At 43.3% G+C, this 20,527-nt stretch overlaps 2 protein-coding genes across 3 annotated transcripts in view; one reads left to right on the top strand and one right to left on the bottom strand.

Annotated features, from left to right (window-relative positions):
* Window positions 1-9,623, bottom strand: part of LOC142806173 (ecto-NOX disulfide-thiol exchanger 2) — a 44,617-nt gene extending 34,994 nt beyond the window's left edge. The window contains exons 1-6 of one of the 2 annotated variants that reach the window (XM_075891245.1): window positions 9,440-9,623; window positions 9,193-9,325; window positions 5,409-5,581; window positions 4,482-4,617; window positions 3,323-3,529; window positions 1,546-1,779 (exon numbers count right to left, since the gene is read on the bottom strand). In XM_075891245.1, the coding sequence (XP_075747360.1) occupies window positions 1,546-1,779; window positions 3,323-3,529; window positions 4,482-4,617; window positions 5,409-5,581; window positions 9,193-9,325 (883 nt within the window). In that variant the 5' untranslated portion in view covers window positions 9,440-9,623. The remainder of the gene's footprint in view (window positions 1-1,545; window positions 1,780-3,322; window positions 3,530-4,481; window positions 4,618-5,408; window positions 5,582-9,192; window positions 9,326-9,439) is intronic. The other variant, XM_075891246.1, reaches the window with a different exon arrangement.
* Window positions 9,624-9,862: 239 nt separating this feature from the next.
* On the top strand, window positions 9,863-19,685 carry P58IPK (dnaJ homolog subfamily C member P58IPK). Its single transcript, XM_075891249.1, has 9 exons — window positions 9,863-10,066; window positions 10,500-10,610; window positions 11,639-11,763; window positions 11,857-11,931; window positions 13,154-13,297; window positions 13,822-14,003; window positions 14,823-15,169; window positions 17,367-17,642; window positions 19,067-19,685. Exons 1-9 carry the CDS (start codon window positions 9,991-9,993, stop codon window positions 19,207-19,209), a joined length of 1,479 nt encoding a protein of 492 aa, XP_075747364.1. The 5' UTR covers window positions 9,863-9,990; the 3' UTR covers window positions 19,210-19,685.
* Window positions 19,686-20,527: the final 842 nt, after the last annotated feature.

Below are 20,527 nucleotides of genomic sequence, written 5' to 3'. Positions count from 1 at the left end.
AGCACGGGTCCATGGACGTTTGCTCTCCAACCCATTTTTTTATAGATCTTTATTTCTCTATATAGCCGGGCGGCCTTCTTTGTTTCTCTTTAATTTTCCTTTCCCCCTCTCTTTCTTTTTCTCTCTTATCTCTGTTTTCCTTTTTGTCTCTATCCGTCTTTCGTTTTCTCTTTCCTATCTTTGTCTCACCCTCTGTTTCTCGCTTGCTTCCTCTTTCATTCTATCTTCTCTATACTTCTTTCTTCCTTTCTTAATCTTTCTGCATTTCTTTCCTTCTATTTCTGTCTTCATAATTCTTTGTATGCTATGCTTTACTCTCTCCCCTCCTCCTTTCGTCCTCACACTATCATCTCTCTTCCTCACAACACTTATCTTTTTTTACCACCTTGCTACACTATATTATAGTCGAGTAGATAAGACCCTCGCCTTCGGATTGTGGATAAGCGGGTTCAAATACCACTGTTTCATGAGAAATTTTCCTTTGCCAAGATTTTCTTTTTTTTTGTACCTATTTCTTTCTGTCTCTCTGTTTCTTTCTCTTCCATTCTTCGCCCTCTTCCTCTCCCTGACATCTCTCCTGTGCTCGGTGCTTCCCCCTTGCTATGCACCAGACAAATCGGTGCACATGTTCAGCGAGCCTTGAGGATGAAGGGAGCGAATGCTGGTTCGTGATAACGATAACTTTGGGTCACAACATTTTACATGGAGCTAGAGCACCTTTGCTGTTAAAAAAGCCCCAGACGGGCAAAATTTCCACAGCATTCCACTACGGCATCCCTCCCAGCCACATTGTCGTTTTGGAGCGTGAAACTTTCACAATTATTATTATTGAATATTAAAAGCACGTAGTGACCGTGTACGTGCCATAGGCACTTACACGGTTGTCTCTTGAGGAGCTTAAAGGCAATTTTTGCTAATGGTCATCAGAACACAGGAGTACAAATATATAATAGCATTACAAACATGGTACTGCATTTTACGTTTATCTGATTTTGTTTTCTGAAGGCCAATCGATATTATCTTGGCATGATTGCAAAGTTTGCGTGATGACAACAAGCTGCAGTCAGGACTCTATCAATACCTAATTTAGCGTCCTTGGGTGACGTGCAGTTCAGCACCAATGTAACCGAGCCCTCACAAGGATGGCTTCCACATGTGTAGACTCTGTTGGCACCACAATAGCAGTGACTAAATCAGTGCTACGTAGTGGAAACGGATGTGGCTCTAATTACAACATTAGGACGTTGGTGGGATATTCTTCTATCATTGGTTTTTTAGTCATATAGCAGCGTTGCTGACGAGCATAAACCAAGTAATGTTGTATCAGTCGAAAGCTTATCACTAAAGCTACATAGTTGCCATTTTACTAAGAGACCTACTACATGGTGCTCACACAGACTATAGCGCTTCAAGTCTCATGCTACCTTAGTAAACATTCTAATGCCAAACAAAACAGGTGAATTTGAGAGAAAAAAGACAGATAGGTTCACAAACATGGACACACATTCTCCATCATAAAGGCAGAAGTGTGCTACAGTCATCTACCTTTAAGCCGCTCGGTGAGCTGTTGGGCCTCGTGGTCAGAATAGTGGACGACAGGTGGCGGGGAAGGCGGCCGCAGTCGCTCACGGTCCAGCCGCTCGCGGTGTCGCTGTTCACGCTGCAAGGCTCGCTGGCGGCACTCCCACTCATACTGGTCATCTCGTGCCTGTGCAAAGTCTACGTGCAGTCGACCTGTGTGGCTGGCCTCCTCTTGGTCTCGGATTTTCATCCTATATCCTGGGCCAGAGAAACAAGCACGCAGTAATTTCGGTGTCAAAAACAATGTGCAACATGCAAACATTATTTGTTTTCTTCATTCTGCTATTATGAACACAAATGAAGTGAATGGTAGACTTCACCTTTTCAGCCACTAATCAAATACCCCAATGCTGACTGTATAAGCCTGATGTGATGTGCTCAATGTGTAGTGTACACGTTGGGCACCAGTGTAGTGTACACGTATCCCAAAGAAGTACAGCCACTAGCTTGGGTCCCATCTTAGCGAGCCGCAGGGCACACGTAAACCGTCGCCGTGGCAAGAACACAGTACTGCTCAAGGTCGCAACACTTTATTGTGTGTGGTGACAACAAAATGCAGTACAGCCCGTTGCAAAAGGCATGGTGGGAAAGCAAATGGGCTTATCCATGCTACGGGCGAAAAGTACTACACAGGAATGCCGCAAGCACCTCTCCGTAGGCAAAAGTGATTTACGGTGACACCGGGACAAAGGGCCCGGTCGCTCGAGCGAGGGCAAAAGTGCGCTCCTGTTGGCTTCGGAGGGATACAGGTTGGCGTAGTCTGACCACGCCCTAGGACACCGCACCGCTCTTCGTCCTAGTTTTCGCAAGGGGCAACAAAAAGTGAGCGTCGAAACGCCGTTGGCGAAGTCCAACAAGCCCCAAACAAAGGGAGCCGACGGATGGAAAAAAAATGCGTGCTCACCCCATGTCACCTCAGAGAGGTTCTCTCTCGCTCTTGACGCGTACACTTGAAATGTCACGAGAGAATTCCCGCGCGGCGCCACAGTTGACATTTGCTACTGGGTGAGAGGGGTTATTATGTCACTCCCCGCTCCCCCAGCGTGGCAAACCCCGGAGGAGAGGGGTCATGTCAAGACATGAGAGCACAGAAAGAGGCGGCAAAGCCCGCGCAAAGGCGGCAGGCCAGTTTTGATTCTCACAACTGTCATGCATTGAAGTGCTGATTTAAAGGAGCACAAAACAGAAACAGTTGGTTGATAGTTTAGGCTGTCAAAGTTCTTCTTGAAGAGTCTACTGAAGGTAATTTTTGCAGCCATAGATTCATAATCATACAATATACAAAGGTCAATAATCCTATAAAAAATAAAGCTTTAATTTCAGTTAGCCTGAATTTTATACCTAAACCCCGACAACAGTATGTCAAGGAGGCCTTCTGGATTTCAATGTCAAGGAGACCTTCTGGATTTCAAAGTACATTTTCTTACTATGGCTGCGCTGGCTTAATGAAATTTCGGGAAATCGGACATTTTAAGTACATAGTTCTTTTGAAACAAAACTTAATTCATTTTTATCGATAGAACACCCGAAATAATTTTTTTTTACTGCACTCCAGTAATTCAAGTGACTGTTCAGTTACGAAGGTCCAAACATACTAATGGTACTAAATGACGTCCTGTTTCATTTATGTTGCAATACAAAACTTTGACAACAAGCTCAGACATTAATTTGGCAATTCGTGGAGGGTAGTCTCTAACATTAGGCATTACGTTGGCCAAAGCCCAATTCAAATTGGACTGACCTGAGAGTGCAATGGCTCGATCCACTTGCTCTTCGGTCTCGAAGCGGATGTGGCAAAAGTTCTTCTTGCTCATGCGAACGGTGGTGATGGTGCCACAGTGCTGGAACACCTCTCGAACCAGTTCCTCTGTGGAGCTCTCGGGCAGGCCACCCACAAACACCGTGCGACAGCCTGGGGGTCGCTCTCTTGTGGCTGGTGGTGGCATATCTGCACGTGCCAGCAGTGGAAAGGCACTTAATGTATCGCACTTGTGAATATGCAGTCAAATGCATTCAGTGTTCTCCCCAGAAATTTTTTAAGGGTCGACATTTCGAGAGCGTAGGGAGATGTCATTGTTTTGGAATTTCAAGCTTTTAAACTAGCCGTTGTCGACACGCATCTACACTACATTTCTTGCCGTGCATTGCAGCATCTATGATGCACGTAGAAAATCGAAATGAGAGTGTTTTTGTCCTCACATTGGCATTGTAGTTGGCTATCTTTGAAACCATAAGGCCAACTCTTCAGATTCCTTTTTAATAAATCAGATGAGGAGAGGCACAGCTCGCTGGTGTTGCACGTGAACAGTTACTATTTACAGATTCTTCAGGTGCGCATTTTGCAGAACAAATACAGTGGTAAGCGGTGGATCGAAGTGGAGGTGAGTAGTATCTTTGATACACTGTATACGCAATGTGTATTAGTATCTCAGTCCACATTCAGTATAACGGTTGCAAAGAAATAAAGTTAAAGCCTCTATAAAATCATTGCAATGTCTATTTTAGTGTACACAATCAAATGGTTGTATCATGGCACTCAGAGTGCTATAGTAGTGCAATATTGCTTCAAAGCTGTGTTACAAGAAAATATTGTTCAAATATTATTTGTTTCTGCTTTACTATATGCTATTCCATCTCACTCGTGTTTGCTGTGAACCTTAGTTGCTGTCATGAACCACTGCCAAAGTACTTCTGGAAAGTTCTGAAATAACCATTCAAATAAGCCATTAATAAGCCAGGTAAATAAGCAAAGTAAAAGTGCAATATATAGATTACTTTTTTAGTTCATCCAGAAGAGAAGCACCTGTTTCTTCACTATGCTGCTACCTAAATGTAGAAGGGTTTCGTTGACTTTCAAGGAGTACAAATTATTCTTCTAGCACAGAGGGTTGAACACTTACTGGGCTTTGGTGGGTACAGGACACAGTTTGGAAACCTCAGCAATTCCTTCAAGGGTGCATTTGGACTGAGAATGCTGGCTGGAAGTATGCCAGGTCCAATATCCGGTGGTGGACCTAGAAAACTGAACTGTGGGCACTGCAAGGAAGTTAATTGCTTCACTATGTGGTCGTAAACTGGTTCACTCCCGCTGCATTCAACTGTACAACGAACAGTAAAACAGGACTACATGATCTGATTGCAAGGCTGTATTATCACTGTGGCTGGCAGCTTGATAAATGACACCAAAAATAGTACCAACTGCTTGGCACTGCCACACAGTGAAAAGCTGGGATATCTAAATGCACCAAGTGATAAAAAAAATTTGTGTGGTTTAATACTCCGCACACATGTTAGTGAAAAAATCAGTCATGCCTAATAAAAGGACGCACCTATTAAGCAAGCAATCGATTGTTGCTGTAGAACAGCACTAACACACCGATTTCACAGTAGTGCTCCAATCCAAAGAAGTCAGTTCAGCATTGTTGGGGGGGGGGGGGGGGGGTAAGAACAAAGGAAACTGAGAGCCTTAAACAAAAATAATGTACATGAAAACAAAAAACAGGCACCGTAGTACTCATCCATCTGTTCACTGCTTCAGTTTCCACACAAAGGCCAACACTAATAAATACAAACAAACTAGTTTCACCGGTGTTGTCATCCATATTCAAACCAGCACAGTAAGGTGCCTTTTATCAACTAGCCATGCAAAAACCCCCAGTGAATGACATTTATGTATTTGGTAGAAACAAAATTGTGAAGGCACTTTTTTATGTGTGTGTGTGTGTGTATATATATATATATATATATATATATATATATATATATATATATATATATATATATATATATATATATATATATATATATATATATAATGCTTTTCCTACCTGACTGTAGCTAGAGACGACTCCCATAAGTGCAGGGTCGCCTGGGAGGCCAATAAATGGGGGAACCCCCCACGGTGCTGGACTGCCCATGAGGCTAGCCAATGAGGGAAGGCCAGCGGCCCCTTCAGCTAGACCAGCAGCAAAGCTCCCAAACGTAGCTCTCACGGGACGACCTATGCAGAAACACGAGAACTTTTGTTAATGAAGAGATTCTGCCTGTGTGACAGTGAATGAAACTATGATTCAGCAGGCCCACGTCAATGGCTGACAGCCTTTTTCGTCACAAAAACAATGAAATCGGTTAGTTCATATAACTTTATTGTTGATCCTAAGATATGACACTAGCATACAGTGTGCTCCTTCCACATCGGCTGGGACAGGCAGTGAAACTGTGGAGAGTAAAAGCTTCGGTAGGCTAGAATAGTGGTCATTGAAATATAATCATATATGTTTCTAGTAGTGTGTTTTAATAGTAATAGTGAGCTTCCAAACAAACACCCTCACTCTTTCTTCTAATATACAAGTGGAGCTATGCAGCATGTCATTACATTATTTCACCATTGACTTTTACCCTCAAACCTCGATAAATTGAACCCAGATATAATGAAATATTGGTTATAACAAATTAAACATAAAATATTCTTGCAGTAGATATTGTGTTAGGAATAAACGTCTATAACAAGTTTTCTGATACAGAAAACTTACTTTCGTGTAAGATGCAACTTCGTTATAATGAGATTTGAGTGTATATCTACTACAACACAAGCTCTCAAGTCTATCTACGCTACTAAAAATGATTTTTTTTTTAAGTATATGAAAGCACAAATAGGTACTATGGAAATTATACCGAGTAAACTACTATAGGCCTTTAACTGTCTGAATTTTTATTGTCAATACTAACATAAGTACCATTATTCTCTGAACAATAATGAGTACCAATAAATATGAACAATAGTGATAGGCACACTGAAGATGTATCCATATTTGAAGTTACATCAAGAAAGTAAAACAAAAAAGGAGACACACATGAGCACTTGTTCACTGCCTTTTCCTTTTTCATCATTGTCAGTTGAAACTAAATTTTACGAAGAAAGTTAGATTACCCCACAGTAGCCCATAGGCTTGATGCTTTTACGAACTCGAAATAACGAAACAAACTTCACTGCCAAATATGATTCAATGAAGCATTCCGGGAAAAAAGATGCATAAAAAAGAAGTCTTTTTTCAAATTTAAGGCGCCTTGAATGACAGTGTAGGGGTGGCACAAACGATGTGGCAGAGGTGATCTCGTTTTTGGCTCTTGCAAAACTGGAAATAGAAAGTGCACAAAATGGCAGACTGCACATTTATTTCCGGGGTTCGTGTCAGTTCCAGCAGATTGCAAAAGTGCACAGGTGAAGTGCTGATGGCGTATGCGTGCATTAACTCCCATTCCCGCACTTTTTAAGCATACATTTATTTCCGGGGTTCGTGTCAGTTCCAGCAGATTGCAAAAGTGCACAGGTGAAGTGCTGATGGCGTATGCGTGCATTAACTCCCATTCCCGCACTTTTTAAGCATACAGGTGATAGTTAAAGGCAACTATACTGATGTGGTAGTTTTTGTTGGTCTCTGCGATAGAATTTTCAATTATTTTATGAAGTTTCAGACTTAACAAACTAATTTGCATGTCCCAATGATTTCATTAAATTAAGGTTCAATTATAGTTCTTGCAATATAATTTCTAGTGACTTTCTACTCCTTATATATTGGATGGGTGAATTTGGCAACATCAATTCCTTTCGTGGTAGAACAGAGTGGTAATGTAAAAGAAGAAAAGCTACAGAATGTAGGGTTATTGTGAAATTCTCTAAGGACAAATACAGAATCACCATACGTAAAAAAACGTTAACATAGCAGTCTATTTTTCGGTTATTGTAATATTATTGCCACTATTGTCCTAACCATACTATATAAACAGATACACGGATATACACAAACCCTCGTTAACCAAGGCCTAGAATAGATTAAAAGATCAAAAGCAAACACAGTAGCCTGTCCGAAGCCAAACACAAATGTGAGTATTGATAGCAGAGTAAACGTGAGGAGTTCATTTGAGAAAGCATACAATTAATGAAACAGTGCACCATTTTAGCTATTTTTCTTTTGAGCTTCAACATACTATCAGTTTTAATAATTGAGTCTGATTAATTGATAAAGAATTTACAGAGGTTAGCTCGACAGTCTTACAAAAGGACCGCAGCATCATCAAGACTGCCTACACAGAGAATCCAGCGAACGATTGCTGTTCTTCATGTGAAGAAGACACATTTGCCGTGCGCCTTTGACGAGTCTGACAATGAAATGTCAGGTGTTGACGATGACTGGCGTGACATTTGTGAAACTGATTGACCTAATGAATATATTCAAGAGACAAAATGCTAAGTTCCCTGGTCAGCTTTAGTGAAAAATATTTGCCCTCCATTGCATGGCTAGAGTCAAGAACAGTCATAACATGTCAGCGTCAGTTCCTGCAGAACAAACAACAGAGCTCACAGTTCTCCTTTCATCCTAATAAATGGGGATTTTACTAATTACGGACATTGTGATGAAGCTGCCAGTGTGAAAAACTTGCTGTAGCAGAGTTTGAGAAACCCCATTTAACGGTGAACTATTTGCTTACAACGATTGCTGAAGACACTTGGACCGTTATGTTGCATATGTTCCACTCATCCGAAGTGATGTCCCACTCTGCCCACAGAGTCGGGCGGAATGGGACAGATTTTAGCCGTCACAAACAATTTTTTACAGTTGCACCAGGAGCTGTAGGAACGAGTGCGTCTGTGTTTTACAGCTCAATGAAACATCGTTCTATATTCACCTTCAACAAAACCAAAAGTATAGTAGTGGGAATTGTCCCAATCCTCCCGACTCCCCTATATGCCTGCATTTTAAACAGCTGCATTGGCGTGCATCACTGGTGGTATATGTAGGATAAAAATGTCTAAACATTGTAGGCAAAATAAACATGCAAAAGAAACATACATATACAGCCAAGTAATAACAGCAACAACTCAATATGAGCAAAAGGAGAGAAGCTGTATTTGAAGTTGACAGTTGTATATACGTGCTCCTTCACCAACTATGTTTAGATGTTTCATCAGTTTGATCTTACAAACATCGCCAGCACATGCAAATACGGCGGTTACCATTACTACAACTTGTGTACGAAAATTTCAGTTATTGCTATGATACATCTTTAGCACGTGTTTTATGCAGTAGATATATATATAAATGTAACACGAAATTGCTCCCATTACGTCTGGCTGTTTATCGATCAACAAATAGCCCACCCAAAATATATGAACGATGAGATTGGCGCAAGAGCAAGGTGCTGAAAGCGGTGCAAAGCGTAAACGACGATCAAACACGAGCACAGCGCGCTAATGCACATACACGGAAGCAAGAAAACAGTAACGAAAAATCGATAGATGAACGAGGATAGGAACTGGCGCGGATACTACTAGCCGGCAATGTAAGTGGTCTAAACAGCACACGTACGGCGTGATGCGGGCGACGGCAACTTGACTACGGCGATCGAAACCTCTGCGCCAAGCGTAGAGGTTTCGTGTCGTGAAGTACGGACTACACGGCAAACAGCTGAGGCTTTCATATGCATTTCGTGACACACGATCGCAATAAAATTAAACGCTTATTCGTGAGTTTGACAGCTGCAGCTCTCAAGGAAGGGCCACCTTTGAATTCGACAGATACCACTAGCACAATAAATCTTTCAAGCGCTCACCGAGTGCTTCGGGTGACACGGTCGTCTTGATTCGTGCCGCGAATTCCAGAGGCGCATCGTTCGTTGCAGGGTCCACGGTGCTTGAAGACAGGACAGGAGATGCCCCACACACCGCCGCGGCCGCCGACATCATCTATAAACAGATATTCAGCGGGCTATTTTAGTAACCACGCAGCATGTCGAGGGGACGAGAGGAGCGAGCCTTTTGTCATCTGCACATGCATCAGTGCGGATCGACTCGGCTTACCTTTATGCGTCGATCAGGCACAAGGAAGTAGTGACTCGCGAACGCTTCTATTTCACGGACCCATCAGCGGGTATGCGGGCGCGTGAAGGAGGTCTTCAGCCGTTTGATCAATATCGTTTATGTTCAGCCAGCAGACGCTCATGCCGCAGTTGAAAACTGAACCAACCGAACTCGTACATCCGATACGCTGGTGCGACCGGTTACCGCGTGGGAGCGCGCCCTACCACACCAACTTTTGTTTCACGACAGTTTTTCGAAAAATAATAAAGTGATCACAACTTGTTAAAAATTTGTCTCAATAAGGCTGTCATGCACTTGTATTAGTTTTAAAATGCGTGTCTCACAATAACGAGTTTTTTTTATTCATTTTGGGATTCGCTGCGCTAAGGGCAGTCAAGTGACCAATCAGCTAAGCACACGATTTTTTGTGTACAAGCAGTCGACATCGACTGGGGCGATGAGCTGTATTTGCGCTCGGGCAGTGGGATAGAAATTATGGTCTAGTATTTATTTTAACAAATTGCATCCTCCGCGCGCGCGCTACGGCCAAAATGACAGGCTACCCTTCGGCGTACAAGCTCGTCTCCTACCTCTACCTTCTCGCCTGGACGACGAGACGGCTGACCGGTGAGTATATTTTCAATGACCACCGCTGTGGGGGTCCACCATCCTAATTACGAGCGGATCGCACGCTTTCCGAGCCGGCGCTTGCTTTGGAAGGAAGCTAGCTTGCTCGTCCAACTTTCCTAGTCCACTGTAAAATCGCACGCATCCATTCTTTGTTAAGCATTGTGGTGCGCTTGAAGTGTGTGTTTAGTGTGCAATCATTCGTGCCGCAACGTGCTACTTTCACGCTAGGCAGCGGAGTCGTTGCATCACTGCATACACTTTCGCCGGACCCGATCGCCTTGGTGAGGGGTCATTTATTGGGCGCACCTTGTTTGCGGGATTACGGACATCTGTTCCATCGGAAAGGAGTGTGGACGTGCCCGTGGCGCCTTTAGTCGACTTGTGTTACTGACCGTGTACCTTTTTGATTTCTTCTTGTCCTGCCGCACAGGTGTTGCAGGCATCACCCAGGCTGAGATAGAGGGGCATCTCGAGATGGGGCGACAACTCATGTCCAAGGGACAGTACGCGGACGCCTTGTCTCATTACCACGCGGCCATCGGTAAGTCGTATCCTCGTGTGGGACCGTTTAGACCTTTCATACTGCGCGGCGATGTCGTCTGCGTGCTTACCTATGTGGCCAATGTGGTAAACCTATGTGGTCAATGTGGTAAACCTATGTGGTCAATGTGGTAAAGACACGCTTTCTTTGGCATGCAACAAACGCGTTTTTTATTCTTGTCCACAGTGACAGTCTCTGCCGAGCCTCCTGGCACACCTCCTTATCAGAGGCTTGGTCACTCCAAAAGATGATGATTCGTTTTTGACAAGATATGCTTTAACTCGGTGCAGATGGTGCTTTCCGCAGGCTTCGAGATATCGCTGAAGGGTTCTTTTTACTCAAAATGAGAAGAAAAGTTGCACATTTTGGCATTAAAAATTTTTTTGAATCGGCTTTATAACCGTGCATGCAATGTTTGCTTTGTCAGCATAATCAGCTGTTTGTCACGTGGCCACGGATAAAGCCCCATCATGATGCTGCTGTCGTGTTATCTCAAGTATTTCTATTTTAAAAGAAACTTGTGGAAGCACGGTACTTTCAGCGTGCTAAATTGTGGTATGCAACAGATTTGGGCTTGTAAGGCCTGGATTTCCGGTTTTGCTGTGGAGACTAAGGTGGTATAATTTTCACGCAAAGTAACATCACACAAAGTAATCATGCAAAGTAACATCACAAGTACTTGGATTTTCAGGCATGTTTATTTGTAACAACTGCAATAACGGTTGTCTTCAGCTCATTGTGCGATGATCACCTTTGACATTTGATGTGTGCAGAAACATCTGTGGTCGTCATAATGCTGATGTGTCATTACTGAAACACCACCGCTGGCCATCTAGGGAATCGTTGCCATTTTCTCAGCCACAGATTTTTTAGAGAAGCGCAAAATGGCCATGTTTAAAAGTATTTTTGTGTGGCCGTTGTTTACTTTTTTAATATCTTCTGTAACAACTTCTGGGTAGCCCATGTGATCATGTCTTTTTTTTTACATTTAAGTTTTAGCTAATCTGCCCTTCTTTTTGTCACTGCAGATGCAGATCCCGAGAACTACCTAACTTATTACAAGCGCGCTACAGCCTACCTGGGACTGGGCAAGTCCAAATCTGCACTTGAAGACCTCAACGAGGTCATTGCCTTGAAGCCAGACTTTCTTGCTGTAAGTATATAGCTCTATTATTGAATTTTCTGTGTGGACCATGTGTTTGGTTAAAATGAATGTATCTTAACCCTCTATCTCTGTGACATGCAGGCAAGGCATCAAAGGGGTACAGTGCTCCTCAAGCAAGGGCATCTGGAGGAGGCCCACATTGACTTTGAGTGGGTGGTAAGTAAACTTTTCCTTTCATTGTTGTCCCATTTATTTGGAAGGGTAGGTAGCAACAAGAATGGATGACAAGAAGAAAGGCATGATACATTTGCGTGTACATGTATCAATGCTGTTAATTATTCATATTTGCTCGAGAGTATTCCTTAATACGATTGGGTCCTGATGTTTGCTACAGCTGGTGTTTAGTACAGTCACATTACTACTTGAACGAGATGTTTGACTCGTTGAACTCGTTACTTTCTGCTGTGAGCTTTTAGAAGCTGTGCTATATATACTTCTGGCTTCATGATGCGACTGATTATTAGCAGCCAAATAATGTGCCATTTTATTTACATGCAAACTGTCAGTTGAAAGGGAAATACATTGTTTGAAAATTAACAATGCACTTTCCAAGTGGCAGGCGATTATCTGTAGTTGCACTGGAAAGTACACAGATTTCACTGAAACTGTCAAAGTATTGTTTGAAGCAAAGTGATGTACCTGGGGTTGTGTAAAGCATTAATATATCAATTAACAAGCTGCTTATTGATAAACTAATTTTATAAGCTGTTGTCAGCATGTTGAATTCTGCAACAAGGGTATGTAGGCACATTTGTCTCTGTGCGAGGAGAGACAGTAACAACAGTTAGTACTTTTTACGTTGTGGTAGCAAGTTTGATTTGCCTGAGGAATTTTTTATTTTTTTAATGAGACAAACTAGGTAGATCAGTCTTGTTTGTACAGTTAGTGCACACTTGTGACTCCCCAGCATCGTGAGGCAACACATGCTATGTGATACGAAAAGGCTTGCATGTGTGTTAACGTATTTTGTTACATTCAATCATGGACATCACTTTTAATTGCTGGCTCATCAATCCATCTTTCCACTTTTTTTAAAGTTTATTCAGCTCTTGTGTGACAATGACTGTATTATGAATAAATGGCGCAATGAAGCAACTACTACTCTTCATACAGAAGGCTTGCATGCACGCTGTGTATTTTCAAATTTTATATTATATTTCTCGTGGACATTGCACCTATTGCATGCTTTCTCAATTTTTATGTGACAGTGACGGGATTAAGAATGAAAGTTTCTAAGATGCTTCAACCTGTAATGAACATTAGATCTAGCCATGCTTCTGAAGTCATAGCTCTGATACATGACCTTAGAGTGTGAATATTTTGGTTGCCTGTGAAGGCCCCTGGAATTATATTGACAGTCTGGCATTGTTTTCTGCAGTTACGACTAGACCCAAATAACGGCGAGGCACATCGTGCGTACATGGCCATCGAACCTCTGAAGCAAGACATTCGTGTCGCACAAGAGATGATTGATGACCGAAACTACGTGGGAGCTATTGAAGTGCTGACCAGGGTGATCGCAGTAAGTGATCAATTGGATTCATTGTTGGGCATCTTGCTCCTGCAATGTGCCATGCGATCACTGCAATGTATGCCCATCTTGCCTTTTTCACTCCGAGTAGTGGTAAAAACATACAGATTTGCAGTTGCTTGTTACATTGCTGTGAACCAAAGCTGTCAAATAAGAGAAATTCACATTGGCTTGACACATTTAGGAAATATTACATTAGAAACTGCTTACATGGACTGTTGTGGGTATATATCTTACAGTATTGCAAAATCGGCATTTTTTATCTATAGCATTGTCACCGCAGACAAGATCTTGGTCTAGTGTTTTATAAAACTGTGTTGTGGCCACTTCGTAAGGGCTTCTTACCTATTTTATTTTTTTTTTCCTTACTAAAGCAAATGACTAGCTGCATTGGCAGTGTTTAGCTGATTAGCTCATCTTCAATAGATAGTCTACTATATTTCAGGACAACTATGCCTAAAAGTGATATGTAAAAATTTACCCTCTCACCGTTTGCTCTTACGATCGCCTTCTAGGAATGCCCATGGGATGTGACTCTCCGTGAGATGCGTGCCCAGTGCTATGAAAACCTCGGGGACCTGATAAATGCTATCTCAGATCTGCGGCCCACTACAAAAATGGTGCCAGACAACACTGCTGGCTTTTTGAAACTTAGCAAACTATACTACAAGATGGGGGACGCTGACGAGTCTCTGAAGTGAGTGGATTTTTTATATTGTCCTCTTCTTAATTTTTACAGGGGCATATGTGTATTTTAAAAAAGATCAGAAGAGGCACAAGCTGGCCGCACACTCGGTCAAGTCGCCAGCACACATCAACGTAACTACTGAAGCAGAAAACATTCTCACAGTGCTCTTGTACACCATACACTTCTGTGTGCTCAAACTATGTTTTTGTGGGGTTACAGTAAAAAATATCGGTACATCCTAGCAGTTCAGTTTTATTTTTGGTTGACTCCAGCAAATCAACTTCATCGGGAAGTAATCTTGGTAGTGCTCTGCTACTTTGTTTTAGGTAGGTTGTTGTTGTTGCAGAAAAATTCGTCTCGCTTCGAATTTCGTACGAGCCATGATCGTATCACGAAGGTTTTACTGCGATGCAGTGTGTTATCAAGTGCGCCTTTTCTTTTTCTGTCTTTCCTCTATCTTGCCTGCGCTATGACAAAGTAGAAGATGCCATCGCACCAAGAACCAATATTGATATAACCGGCACTACCTGTGAGAGTAGCAGACGAGAAATCAAATATCTAAGCCTTCGTGAGGATTGCCCAGATTTTTCTCAATCAGGCTCATATTTAGTATGGAAACTTAGCTCACTGTGTTGTAATTATTACTTCCCTATACAGCTTGAGACAATCATCAAAAGCTTTCCTTTTTTTCTTTGCAAGAGGTATTCACATCTCACATGCATTCAAGCAATGGCTCGGTGCACTGGGGGGCTTATGCTCTATGGCTATATTAGCTGTTCACTTGCTCTGCCTCGCTTGCATATTCCATTGTCCCGTTACCTAACCCAGTGTCATTCGAGAGTGCCTCAAGTTGGACCCTGACCACAAGGACTGCTTCTCACATTACAAGAAAGTGAAGAAGCTGGCTGCACAGCTGCGTAGCATCCAAGAGCTTATTGGACAGGGAAGCTTTGACGAATGCGTCGACAAGGGCAAGGCGGCTCTACGAACCGAGCCTGATGTGCCTCAGATAGTGCAGCACGTCAAAGGGCGCCTCTGTCACTGCCACAGTAAGGCGGGTCACACGCGTGAGGCCGTCGACAGCTGCTCCGATGCGCTACGCCTAAACCCGGAGGACACACGGGCCCTGTGCGACCGTGCAGAGGCCTACCTTGCTGATGGACAGTACGACCGTGGTGAGTGGGTTTCCCAAAACCTTTGTCCTTAATTTTTGACACTGAAATTGTGAGGATAGGAGCTAGCTGATATTGAGCTGCCAAATATTTTTTGGTGCACGGAAACCATGTACATGAAAGCAACAGTACTAGCACACATGCTAATTTAAAACTATTATCTGAGTATGCTATGAAATTTCACTCGCGTATGAAAGAATGCAGCCCACAAGCCAGCAAGGTGTATGAAAACATATTTTTTAATCCTTGTTCGAGCAGAATTTTGCTTTTATTGTAACGAGAAGCACCCGTGTATTTGTCAGCTTTTAGTTCTTAACTTGTTTTCTACTTTAGCAGAAGATTTTTTTCAACAATAGTATGCTGGCTGTTAAAGGAAGATAACGTTGAAGGAGCACTGACATAAGATTTCAAGATCGAGATGTGCCCATCATTCGATCGCTTGGTATGCATATGTCTTTTTGGTCAAATTTGAACGGCGTCCGTCGCGTGGAATTTACTTTAATTCGATGTCAAACAGGGTAGAAAAGCTAAGGAGGAAAAACGAATATAGACTGCCCTGCAACAAAGACACTAGTGCTACATGTTCGGTGTGATACGTACCACAAATACCATCATGAGTGACGATGCTCTGGTAGCGATGACGTGTACGGTCTGAGTGCTCTTATCGTGGTGCCGAAGCGCAGAAACACACTCGCTCGTTGCGTCTGATCTTCGTCGCATCGGTCTGAATGATTTCGTAAAATTATCAAGATAAAACCACCTTCAAGAGAACGGCGAAAAAAAAGAGAATGATTAAACGTGTGCTTGTCGGTCAGCATGTCGGGGAAGAGTTGCAGTCGCCTAGTTCGAAGCATGGAAAAGCGCAATGAGGGTGTCTTTTCATATCACATATGTGTTACACATCAACACGACCACGAGCTATCAAAAGTGGAACAGTGTATAGTCAGATATCATCGCTAATGAGTAACACGCCCCGCCGTGGTGGTCTAGTGGCTAAGGTACTTCGCTGCTGACCCACAGGTCGCGGGATCGAATCTCGTCTGCATTTTTGATGGAGGCAGAGATGTTGTAGGCCCGTGTGCTCAGATTTGGGTGCAGGTTAAAGAACCTCAGGTGGTCGAAATTTCTGGAGCCCTCCACTACGGCGTCTCTCATAATCATATGGTGGTTTTGGGACGTTAAACTCCACATACCATTAACAAGTAACACGCAGGTATTGTTGAATTTTAGTTCATCTATAGACTTTGCGTCCACGTAAAAGTAGTGATACGGTGTTAACAGCAAGTCTGGATAGGTGGGGCCATCTGGAGGTGCAAAAAAGCACCTGGCAAGCAGGAAACTTATTCTATTTCTCTGCTAATGCTCATGCGCGATAACTATATTGCATTGACCCCTCTGCGTATACCTGAATGTTTTGTACGCCAAAACACACCAATATAGCGAAATGAGACACACGAGTGAACATGGCTGAAGCGTGCATCCTCGGATACCTCTGCAGTGCTGCTTGGAACAGCGTCCATTTCCGAATCACTGTTCTGGAAAAGGTCGATCGAAGCAAAAACAATTCGCGACGTCGCGAATCGCGGGGATTCCAAGCTCCAGACTATCGTATTGAACCCAAGTCGACACTTTGTATGGCGACGACAGCAATGCAGGTGACAAGGCATGACTGAATGTGTCCGCCTAGCAGATGAAATGTTTGCGGAGCAGCTGAGCCTGACGTCACTCTTTTCTGTAGAGAAGTGGTCAGCTGTGGAATGAGCTGGAGGTGACCACGAGGTAGCGCCACTGCTGGTGCTCCCAGCGCTAAATATGGTGGGATTGCTGGCCGTTTTGAAAAGTGCTAGATACCAGTGATATAAATCAATAAATATGACAGTTATTCATCCTTCAGTTGCGTTTTAGGTCGCGAATCGCTGCTACGGGGTATATAGCTACTCGCTGAGGCAAAAATCTTGGCATGAGTAAATTTGATGTCAGTGCTCTTTTAAGTTTTTTAAGTAAGTTTTTAAGTGCCTTTAGTCACATTTGCTTTCTGCATGTAGGAGACAATAAGGTTTTGAATATGGAAAGGGCAGCACCGCAGTTACATAACCTCACTGGCAAGCATTGTTTACATTGCCGAGAACATTCTGTGAAGCTTATGTGCATTCCTGTGTGTAGATGTGAAGCATGATTTGGTACATTCTATTGCTCACAGCATCGCAAGACTTTCAGCAAGCAGCCAACATGGACGAGAACTCATGTGGACCGGAGGGCCTCAAGAGGGCCCAACGAATGGAGAAGCAGTCGCAGAAACGGGACTACTACAAGATTCTCGGAGTGAAGCGCACGGCACAAAAGCGAGAGATCCTGAAGGCGTATCGAAAACTGGCCCAAAAGTGGCACCCCGACAACTACCAAGGTGACTCCAAGAAGGAGGCGGAGAAGAAGTTCATCGACATTGCAGCTGCCAAGGAGGTGCTCACTGACCCTGGTTGGTGTTTTTTCTCTTTCTACTCATTGCCCATATCGTAGGCAGGCCATTGTGCCGTTGTCACCCATGTAAAAAGTAAATGAAATGCGTTTCTCAAGTTGGAATTGGTTCACAAAAACAACGTACTGTTGGCAGACGATTCACTGCTGCCGCATGTACCATGTTGGTTTAGATACTGCAGCAAGAGCCCCACTGAAACTTCAGTTTGGAAAACATTTTTCACACGCATGGCAATTGTTTCTTTGTAGAATTGTGTAAGAGCTGTTTAATTTCACTTGTGATTTCTAGAAAAAACACAGTTGGGGATGAGTTGTACAGATGAGAATAAATGGTACTAACAGCATTCATCACTAATAAAAGACTACTGGATGTAGGTCCCAGATCATCCAGTAATTATAACACCTACTCTTGGCTAATATATGTAGAAAGTGCATAACACATAAGCATTATAAATGCTTGTTTCTTGCCATGTTTTCTTGAATACAAGCATGCCGTGTACCATAATGCTTAATTAAAAAAGTCAAACTGCCTGTGTATGCATATTTGCTAACACCGGTGTTTTACTTCTTCCATAATTCATCAATATATGACACAATATATCTAGGCCGGAGAAGATCCGTGTAATAATATTGCAGCTGCCAATGGAATAATTTTTTCAGTTATGGAATGTCACTTGCACTATGATTTAATGTTGAATTTCAATGGCGGAGTCGGTGCAGCCGACCGACTTCGCGAGCGAGCACTCGACTCTGGCGTAGAGCAAATCCTCCAAATCCGCCATCGGAACACAACCCGCCCTGCTGGAGCAAGGCGGAAGCTGCCGCGTTACCCAGGATACCTTGCGCGTGGTCTTTTCCGCTGTCTGTTTCGCACGTGGTTTACCAGCATCGCCGCATTGTTCGTTTGCTTGTTCAGCGCTATTCACCTGTGTGGAATGGATATCAGGCCAAGCGTGCAACAGCTATTGTCCACGATGTCTGCTGTCGCTATCGAGTAGCAGAAGCATTGCCGCACGCTTTGCCGAGGTAGCCGAGCCGTCCATGCCGTCCGCCATTATCAACACAACTCGCACCTACTCGCGTCGCGCCAGCCGTGCCCCCAAGCAGGCAAACGTGTTAAAGGAAATGCGTCACGCCGAGTTCCGGTCCACTCCACCGATTTCGGCGGAGCAGTTTTTTCTGCTCCACGGAGGGACTCCCGCTCTGAATCCCCTCCGGCTCTCTCATTGGAACTTTTGACTCTCGCTCTCACTCTGTCATTGGAACACACTTGCTCTGAAAGGAGCAGAAAAACTTGCTCTGGCTCCGCCATTGGAATTCAACATAAGACATGCTCTGCTTTCTTTGTTCTAGTTCGATGGTATTCTCTACACTTCGCATTTTCTTTGTTGGATGTTGCATTGTTGCCCCCTTTTTGTATTACAGAAAAGAGGAATCAGTTTGACAATGGTGAAGATCCTCTGGATCCAGAGTCCCAGCAAGGCAAGGGTTTCAACCCATTCCAGGGTTTCAACCCCTTCGGTAGTGGCTCGGGCGGTGGCTTCACCTACAAGTTTGTCTTCAACTGAGACGTGGCGGTGCTACAGAAGGGGAGAAGAACACATTTTTCAGTGTTGTGCGTGTATGTGGCCTCTTAAAGGTGTGGCGTACATGCAATCGTGATACTAGAGAATACAGCGAAAAAGAAAAAAGCCCCTGGATTTGCAGGCCTGTCGTGTCATAGACTGCTGCGCTTTGGAAAGGACAACAAGTGTACAGACTGTTCTGCTTACTTCGCGCTTCAGAAAAAAGAATTACCCTGTGGATGCACAGAATTCCTGCCCTCTCAAGAGATGGATGGGAAGGCGTTGAGTGCCACCATCGCAGCAGTGTTGTCCTTCCAAGCTGTTCATTTTGTAAATTTTCTTTTAGTTCTGTGGGAACATGTTGCCATGCCACAACTAAGGCTTTTGAGAAGTCCAGTGGCCTGTGTACAGTTAGAATTAATGAAATTTAAGACAAATTGGTCACTGAGCTTTATAATAAAGCAAGTTGACTTCACTTATACTGGCTTTTGTCAAGACTGCGGGGTTTGATCTGTTGGATGTGTGTGTGGATTCATTTTGCCTTTTTATACGAAGCATGGCTATTTGAAGCATTGGTGTACGTATTGTATTCTTATGTACAGAATGCATGCCGAGGACATTTGGTCGGAGATTAAAAGAAAAAAAAACAAGTTTGGGTCATATATCAGGCTCCCCTGTCACACGGCAAATCTAATGTCATTTACAATGATTGACATTAAGCAGACCTAATGTCCTTTTACCTGCGTTCCGCCACACGACGAAAACAGATGTCATTTTGAAATGATGACCATGACCTTAGCCCTCCTGAGCGGGAGATTTCGGGAGAAATAAAAATGTGCTAAATGTTGCATGTAACATGCATGAATTCATAAAAATAATTTTTATGGGTAAAAAGGTGCTCCTGAATGTAAACGCAGCCGTTTTACACAACTTTCTATAGGTGCACGAAATACTCGAAAACCAACCTGGCCAACAATATATGACTGAGTACGAGTGCAGTTATAAAATGAAAAAAAGGGGAGCGCATGATTGACTTCCCAGCTGCAGAATTAAAACAACGGCAGCGATCTCGTGTATTTATCACCTTAGCCACCACAACACCTGCTATCAGACTATCAACAGCCATGGTACAGGCGACAACAGAACAAAAATAAAACATAGCCGGCATCCAGCCGCTGTAGTTGAAAGATACTTATTTTTAGACTTTCGCGCGTGCTGTTGTGTTCCCGATCTAGTAAAAAATAAGATATTTACAAATGGTAACTGTTGCGTATACATAAGTTAACAGTCATCTCTCTAAAAGTCCCTGGCGTCGAGACTA

Source organism: Rhipicephalus microplus, chromosome 1 (assembly GCF_043290135.1).
Source record: "Rhipicephalus microplus isolate Deutch F79 chromosome 1, USDA_Rmic, whole genome shotgun sequence".
NCBI classification, from domain to species: Eukaryota; Metazoa; Arthropoda; class Arachnida; order Ixodida; family Ixodidae; genus Rhipicephalus; species Rhipicephalus microplus.
Note: the sequence above shows the minus strand (reverse complement) of the source record. Positions and strands in the feature narration are given on the sequence as shown.

Bases quoted from the DNA above. Each gene is read 5' to 3' on its own strand.
- P58IPK (XM_075891249.1), top strand. From the start codon at position 9,991: ATGACAGGCTACCCTTCGGCGTACAAGCTCGTCTCCTACCTCTACCTT. The intron at 11,764-11,856 runs GTAAGTATATAG...TGTGACATGCAG, and splicing joins TGAAGCCAGACTTTCTTGCT to GCAAGGCATCAAAGGGGTAC. The intron at 13,298-13,821 runs GTAAGTGATCAA...ATCGCCTTCTAG, and splicing joins TGCTGACCAGGGTGATCGCA to GAATGCCCATGGGATGTGAC.